The following is an 8365-nucleotide window of genomic DNA, read 5'->3' as shown; positions in this document are numbered from 1 at the left end:
GGGGGGGGAGGGGACAAGCGGGGTTACCTGCAGTGTACAGTGTGGTTAAAAACATCCGCTGCTTCTCGGGGGGGGGGGGGGGGGTCCCTTTTTGGCCGTTCACTCCTTGTAACCACCACTTCGTCCCCCATCCCAGCTACCGTCCAGACAAGGGCGCTTCAGGAGGGAGGAGCTGCTGAGACCCAGAGCTGCAGGGGAAGGGATAACTTGGCCGGGCAGTTGCACAGAAAGAGCTGTGACGGGGGGGGGGGGGGGGGGGGGTGGGGGGGTGCAAAGCAAGGGGCCCCGCCAGGGTTAACTCTTCCCCTCCCGGCCGCGCGGACTCTCGTAGGCCAAGCTCACGGCTTGTTTGTCTGGAGGAGCGCGTATATCTCGCGTAGGCCAGGAACCCAGGCGGGCCGTGCGCCTGCCCCCCTCCCCCGGCCGAGGTGTGGCGCACAGCACGGTTACGTCCCTTGCCACTCACCCCTAGCACGGGCTTCCTTCCTCCCTGCTGCACAAGCTAGGAGCGCTCCGGCCTGGGGCCGCCCTGCAGCCACAGCTCGGCGGCACTTCCCCGGGCGGCGCCCCCCCCGCCCCTCCCCCGCGCGCACTCCGCCAGGGGAAGGGCACCGAGCGAGCGGCCCAGGCTGCGAGCGCCTGTGTCCCCGTTCCCGCCCCGCTGCTGCTGCCCAGGGACGGGCGTTGGGGCTCCGAGTCAAAGGAGAAGAAATTGGCTTTGCTAATCGTATCACAAGACCTTGAGCGGCTGCCAAGTCTCTGTGATCTACTAGGCCTTATTGGAAAGCTCCGGGAGGCGGGCGCATGGTGCAGGCGGCGCGGGACGGGGAGGCCCTTTGCTGTGCAGGAGCCGCCCGCCGAGAGGGGAAATGATTCTTTCTTTCTTCCCTCCCCTCCCCCCTCCGCCCCCAAAACCCGATCCCTTTAGCCATCCGCGCTTTGTGTTGCAAAGTCACACACCCTAGCGACCGTCCGCTAGTTACGCGGGCGCAGCAAGCAAGGACCCAAAGTTTGTTTCAGACCAATTACGTGGCAAAAGTTGATGTTCGGTGGGGAGGGAGGAAGAGGTGTCCCGTTTCACTCCGAGGTACTCGGATGCATCTTCCTTTTTTATTAAGCTTCCCTGCCTACTCGCCAGGAATATTAAACTGAGAGGAAAGCCCTTTCCGACATGTGCTGGTTGAAAAGTCCTAGTCAGGGAGATGGTAGCGTGTATGTCTTTTGCAATAAAAGGGACACTGATTTTCCAGAGGCGTTTTAAAAGAAAATCGGGAGTTTAATACCAACTGAGCAGAGCCTCCTATATTCGTCTGCAGAGTGTTTTTGCGTCAATAACTCCTAAATGTTAGCGTAGTTTCTAGGTAGTCGGTTATGTAACAAGTCTTACTTTTGAGTGCTTTCTGTGCAGTTTGTATTTGTAACAAACCTATATACACTGTGCTTTCGGTAAGTGCCTTCTGCATTTCCATAGCAAATCTCCATGTATAGGACCATGCTTTCTATACACATGTATACGGTGCAATCTGTAGCAAGCCTTGTATGTTTTCTCTACACTAATCTGTAGCAGCTTTGTATATACTGCACAGTGTTTACTAATACGAGTGTATGCACAGTGCACCCTGTGTATAGTGGACTGCCTGCTACCCACAGTGCCTTGTAGAGCAAGCCTTTTTCTATACACTTTCCACGCTATAACCCCATGCCTAGCAGAGTCACAAGACTGTATAGTACAATCGTGTAGCCAATGGCTCACTGCAACCCCGAGTGAGCATGACGTTAGCCGTACAGCCGACGGCTACCCCGCCCGCCGCGCTTTCTCTGCCGTTCAGCACCTCCCTGCACTCCAGGCCCCTGAAAGAAATTGGCGGCGCCCAATGAGAAGCAGCGGAGCGGCTGAGGAGGGGGCAGGGCTGGGTGAGAACGACTGGGCGGTGTTGCTGGGAGACCCCGGCGGGCCCGGCTGGGTCCCGCCCCTTGCACTGTCCGGCGTTTATATATGTGCCGAGCACAGGCTTGCAGAGTTCCAGCAGTCAGCTCGCTGCAGCAGTAGCCATCGCCTTCGCCGGGCACCCACTAACCCACCCCTGCTGGGAAAGTGATTGGACCATTTCGGATCTCAAGTAATCAGCCCTTTCCTATCTAGTCGTGGCTTTTCCAAAGCCTCCGAGGAAAGCGGGATCTTTCGGTCCTTCCTGTATTTCCGATCACTACAGGATCTCGAAATGTCTACGACACTTTTATCTGCCTTCTACGACATCGACTTCTTGTGCAAGGTAGGGGAAGAGTTTGCATTTTGTCTGCCAGGCACTTTGGACGTTTTAAATAGCTCTTAGCAAATCTGAGCACTTGAGTATTTTCTTTGCAAGTGTGTGTGACTATTTAACAAGTGGAATTAACTCTTTTTTGTTGTTGGGGGAGGGGTGCTGCTTTCCATGTGGGCTGCATTTTGCATGCAACTTGCTCTGTGATCAAGTTAACATTTTAAATTGTGACAGTTTGTCTGGTTGGTGTTTCATCCCTCCCAAACTGATCTGCAGTTCTCTGGACACAGGGTTCTCAGTAGATTTGTTGACTGGAAGTTTATCAAGAGTTCGAGTTGTGTTGCAGTGGGGAGCTTTAAGGTCTTTAACGCTTTTAGTTTTAAATGTGCTGAAGTCAGTGCTAGATTTTCCCCCAAACCTTCGAACTCTTGCAATGGAAGTCCTTAGGCTTATGGTGTGAAGGTGAAGCTTTAGCTGGAGCTGTGTCACCTTGTTAAAGACACTGCTGAGAAGTGAGTTTTAGTGCATAGCTCTCAAGCTGCAGGGGAGACATTAAGCTGTCCACGCTCGCCCTGCAGATGTGCTGCGAGGGGGCGTTTTACCCCCGTGCAGTCTCAGGGGGCGCTGGCAACTTGCAGAACTGCTGCCCGGCCGAGTCACTTTGCAAACTCTCTTTCTCCTCCTTTCCCCCTCTTGTTTCCAGAGTGAAAAAGCCCTGACCAACCTGAGCAGCATGCTGGACAAGAAGGCGGTGGGGACCCCCGTGACCTCCCCCAGCTCCAGCTTCGCGCCGGGGTTTCTGCGAAGGCACTCGACCAGCAACCTGCAGGCGCTGGCCAACAGCTCCAAGTTCCCCAGCTCCTCGGGCTCCAGCTCGTCGTCCTCGTCCTCCTCTTCCTCGTTCGGCAGCCTGAAGGAGACGGGCACGGGCGGGGGGGGAGGCGGAGGGAGCAGCAGCCCCACCGCGCTGCTCAACAAGGAGAACAAGTTCCGGGACCGCTCGTTCAGCGAGAATGGCGAGCGCAGCCAGCACCTGATGCAGCAGCTGCAGCAGCAGGCGGGGAAGGGGGGCGGCGGGGCGCCCATCAACTCCACGCGCTACAAGACGGAGCTGTGCCGGCCCTTCGAGGAGAGCGGCGCCTGCAAGTACGGCGAGAAGTGCCAGTTCGCGCACGGCTTCCACGAGCTGCGCAGCCTGACGCGCCACCCCAAGTACAAGACCGAGCTGTGCCGCACCTTCCACACCATCGGCTTCTGCCCCTACGGCCCGCGCTGCCACTTCATCCACAACGCGGACGAGCGCCGCCCCGCGCCCGGAGGGGGAACGGCCGCGCCCGCCGCCCCGCACCACCACCCCCACCCGCCGCCGCCTCACCCCGCCGGCAGCACCGGTGACCTGCGCGCCTTCGCCCCCCGGGACCCGCCGCTGGGGGGCGGCGGCGGGTTCGGGCCCCAGCGCGGCGCTGGCGAGCGGCCCAAGCTGCACCACAGCCTGAGCTTCTCCGGCTTCTCCGCCCACCACCAGCACGGCTGCGGGCAGCAGCCCGGCGGGCGCCTGGAGGCGGCGCTGCTCGAGAGCCCCGGCGGGTCCCGCACCCCTCCGCCGCCCGCCTCCGCCTCCTACTGCGACGAGCTGCTCTCGCCGCCCTGCGCCAACAACGCCTTCGCCTTCTCGGGCCAGGAGCTGGGCAGCCTCATCGCGCCGCTCGCCATCCACAGCCCCAGCTTCGCCGCCAGCCCCGCCGCCGCCGCCGCCGCGGTAGCTGCCGCCGCCTTCTACCGCTGCCAGCAGCAGCAGCAGCCGCCGCCGCCCGGGGGGAGCTGCCCGCCGCCGCCCGCCTCGCCTCCCTTCAGCTTCCAGCCGCTGCGCCGCCTCTCCGAGTCCCCGGTCTTCGACGCGCCGCCCAGCCCCCCGGACTCGCTCTCCGACCGCGAGAGCTACCTGAGCGGCTCCCTCAGCTCCGGCAGCCTGAGCGGCTCCGAGTCCCCCAGCCTGGACTCCGGCCGGCGCCTGCCCATCTTCAGCCGCCTCTCCATCTCCGACGACTAGGGGGAGCCGGGCCGGAGAGAGGGGAGCGGAGAGGAGAGGAGGGGGGTGAACCCCGCGGAAGGGGGCAGGATAAACCCCGGGAGCAGAGACCGCAGCCTTGAGAACTAGCCAAGCTCGCACAGTCCTTCGATGATCCTCTTGGGTTTGGTTTGGTTTCATTGCTGAGCAAGTAAATTAAAAAGCGAGGAGAGGAAAAAAAAAACTTTTTATATCGAGAGATGAACAAAACATAAATTTGCAAAAGGGCAAATGGCGACATGAACAGAACAAACCTATTTTTATAGAGAGACCTTGGAAGAAGGGGATTTTTGTTTTTTTTTTGTTTGGAGACTAGTTATAATATGCACCAGCAGCAGCAGCCATTCCATCTGTGTGTGGCTTTTTTTTTTAAGCATTAGATTGGGGGGGGGGGGGGGAACAAGACAAACCCACACCCACACCACCAGAAAGCAAGCAACAATCCAGAGGGGCATGAACTCTGCATTTCAAGCCTCTCCACATTTTTATATACAAAAAAGACAGGATTTAATAAGTAGTTTGTCTTTCAAGCCAATTTCAAATAAAGACCCACACCAGTACTAAACCTATAAGCTTTTAAAAGAAAAATCCAACATCCTGCCAAGAATATGCCTTGATAACAACCCTCTAGGTTTTTTTATATAATCTATATATATTATAACAAATGCTAAAACTTCCATTCCAAAGTTTAATGTTGGTTCCATTGCCACCACTTAGTGGATGTTTGGCTTAGAACAATTTTTTGTTGTTGCTTTATTTGGAAGCACTCAACTGAGTCTAGTTTGTAATTGTTGGAGAATAACTGCTGATTCTTTTTTTTTTTTTTTAATTTTTTTAGCTGTTTGAGTTGATTGCATGAGTCACTGCACAACTCAATATGAAACTATTTAACTTATTTATTATCTTGTGAAAAGTATACATTGGTAATTTGTTCATACTGTATTTATCGGGTATGATGAAAAGCAATAGATATATATTCTTTTATTATGTTTAAATTATGATTGCCATTATTAATCGGCGAAATGTGGAGTGTGTTCTTTTCACAGTAATATATGCCTTTTGTAACTTCACTTGGTTATTTTATTGTAAATGAGTAAAAATCTTAATTTAAGAGATTGTATGTAATATTTATTTCATTAATTTCTTTCCTTGTTTACGTAAATTTAAAAGATTGCATGGTTTCTTTATAGAAATCGGTCTCTATGCTGTGGAAGTAGTATGAGGAATTTCTGTGGGTTTTTTAGAATGTAAAATGGTTGTAGCCCGTCCACGTAAAAAACAAAACAAAAAAAACCCCAACAAAACTACTTTGCAATCAGACTTCAAAGTGGCAAACCTAATTCAAATGTGTTTAAATTAACCAAAAAGTATTTTTGTTGCCTAACTCCACCAATCACACTGTGATAGTCTCAAAGTATGTAGCAATAATTGGGGGTCCCAGTGTTATGTCTCACAGTGCCTTCTCAAGGGTCCATGCTTGCCTTAAATCTTCCTCAACCAAATAAGTATTTTTCTTAATGCTTGAGATAATTTGAATGTAGGGATGGGTTTTAACTACATGAAAAGTTTCACCACTTTTTTTTATAAGCAAGGAGGCCACCTTTGGATCTGAAACTTTATGCAGTACATGAACATATCTTGTTTAATTAAATTCCAAAACTTGTAATTTTTTCCTTGTGTAGAAAAGTCAGGAGTTTTCCGAAACTTTCCTGGACGGTGGATGAATGAGCAGTAGCTTTTAGTTTTGTTTGTACATAGGTACAGATCAAGCACTATGTACTCTATTTGGACTACTTTAACAGAAGTATGTTTTGAATGTAACTAAAGGATAAGTCAACTTGAGTTGTAATATATTTTCGGGAGTCAGTTCACTACAAATTGAGTGTGAGACTGTAAACTTTGTACTGTAAATGTTTTGTAGTTCTCCCAATAAAATTTTTGGAAAAAAAAATCAAACTATTAAAGCCATGTCTGCAAGGTGGTTTTTTATTAACTTTTCCCTATCAGAAATGTGTCTAGCTACAGATTAACCAGGTTTGAACAGCAAAATGGCTCCATTCCTGTAGAAATCATTGGTAGTCTGCCAAAACTAATAAACAATGTTCCAGAAGGTTCCAAAGTACCTAGTGCAAATCATATACTATATCAGGCTTCCTTAGGAGGACGGTGGGGAACAAACCTTTGCTTTTTGTACCTTAACAGCTGAAATGGAAAATCAGTTATTAAATGCTTGTTAAATTGTTTTTATATCAGGCACACTTGTTTATGGAGGTTATTAATATGCAATTAGTCTTTAAAGTTTGTATGGGACAAGTAGGAAATGGTAATCTGGGTAATAACTTTAATTATGTTTTTTTGTTTTTTTTAAAGCTTTTGTTCCAAATGCTCTTCCTCATTTAAAGGAATAGACTTGTAGCCTCATTCCAATGCTGAGAGTGTACTGGTTTTAATGCTAATCTGACTCTTCAGTTAATTCTGTCACCCAAAACCCAGTGGCTAAAGACTATCTAGCATTGCTGTAGGTAAATATAATATACGGAGGCTTGTAAATTATACATACATGTAGAAGGCATTTTATTAATATAACTTAATAAATTAAAGTTTTTTTTATGGAACCTGTTGGAGTATGTGCTACATCATGATTCTTTTGTCAGCCTAATAAATGTTAACATAATGGCATCTCTGGACTGTCACAATATTTTTTATAAATACAAAGTAGAATGTAATACTGGTGCCATGTTTGTATAATCAATCTAGTACTGACTTGTAGCTTTAAAATGAAACATATATAACCATTCAAAATAAGCTGTAGATGGGATGATGCAAAACTATTTCTCTAGGTTATGCTCTGGTTTGTTTGCTAAAAATTATTTATTTTTTTCCAGAAGAAACTTTGTCTGCAAGGAACAGGAGTCCTTGAGCAAATTTTTACCAAATATTGGAAGTAGGCTTCTAATTTTTCTTAGTTTACTGATGTCTACTTGAGCTAATGCAATCTTGTTTTGTTTTTTTTAAATTAAAACTGCATAGTTACAGGTGTGTGTGTGTGTGTGTATTTCACTTTACTTTTACTTTTCATTTTCTTCTAACTGTTCTTCCTAAACTAAGAACACTTATTGCTAAATCTCTTAGCTGGAGCTGCTGTATTCTATCAGCCCATATTTTTATCTCCTATACAGTCTTTTATTCATTAAGTAGGAGCTTGTGAGTCACAGAAGTACAGTTTGGAGTGTCCTGGTTGGGATATGAATTCTGAATTTGCAGCAGCTGTTCCACATTAAACACAATTGCACTCCTGTTAATTGAAGCATTTTTGTGTGTTGCAAATGCTGCCAAAAAAGCATGCATAACAGTTTACAAAATTTGTGCAAAAGGGTAGTGTATTGCTCTATCTATTGGTATTTGTGGGAAAGCAGGGCCTCAGCAGCTTTGCATCCTTCTCGCTGTAAGTGATACTCTGAGGTGAACAGTTACTAGTTTGCTATATCTCTGTAGAAGTGCATGTCAAAACACTCTAGGTTCCACTCTTGTTTCTTTATTAAAAATCCCCAGCAATCCTTTAATGGGAACATTAGTGTCTGTCTTTTATATCCTCTACAACTGCTTATTAACAATGTAAGAGTCAATTTAAAGGCTAACTCGAAAGTTATGTAGCTTTTATTTCAGAATTAGATGAAACACAAAGCTGCCCAGACCATTCAGAAATTTCCTGTTGTCCTACAGTAAATTGTGGCAAACCAATGCAATCTGTGTGACAGTACACTGGTGGTTTTGTTTTGTTTTGGCAGGTACTTTTGAATTAATAGGAAACAGGCCTCCTTTGGGAAATTCATTTGTTGCTGGGACTTGGTGATCTGACATGGGTGTGCTGTTATCATTACTTGTGCTTAATGGAGTTTTAGAACTGAGCCTTGCATGCTTTTTATCCTTTAGTTGAAACAGTAGTCTTTGAAACAGTAATGAACTTAATAAAACTGGTGTATTCAATATGGGATTCTCAAATCTATCAGACTTTTTCTTCTCCATACTTTAAAAG

The 8365-nt window shown here is 48.1% G+C and overlaps 1 protein-coding gene across 1 annotated transcript; it reads left to right on the top strand.

The window, feature by feature from the left end:
• The first annotated feature begins 943 nt into the window (after window positions 1-943).
• On the top strand, window positions 944-7008 carry ZFP36L2 (ZFP36 ring finger protein like 2). The gene is made up of 2 exons (XM_045009154.1): window positions 944-2273; window positions 2965-7008. The coding sequence occupies exons 1-2, from the start codon at window positions 2223-2225 to the stop codon at window positions 4309-4311; spliced, it is 1398 nt and encodes a 465-aa protein (XP_044865089.1). The 5' UTR covers window positions 944-2222; the 3' UTR covers window positions 4312-7008.
• The last annotated feature ends 1357 nt before the right edge of the window (window positions 7009-8365 follow it).

The sequence above is a fragment of the Mauremys mutica genome, chromosome 3, assembly GCF_020497125.1.
Source record: "Mauremys mutica isolate MM-2020 ecotype Southern chromosome 3, ASM2049712v1, whole genome shotgun sequence".
NCBI classification, from domain to species: Eukaryota; Metazoa; Chordata; order Testudines; family Geoemydidae; genus Mauremys; species Mauremys mutica.
This window is presented reverse-complemented; position numbering and strand designations above follow the sequence as displayed.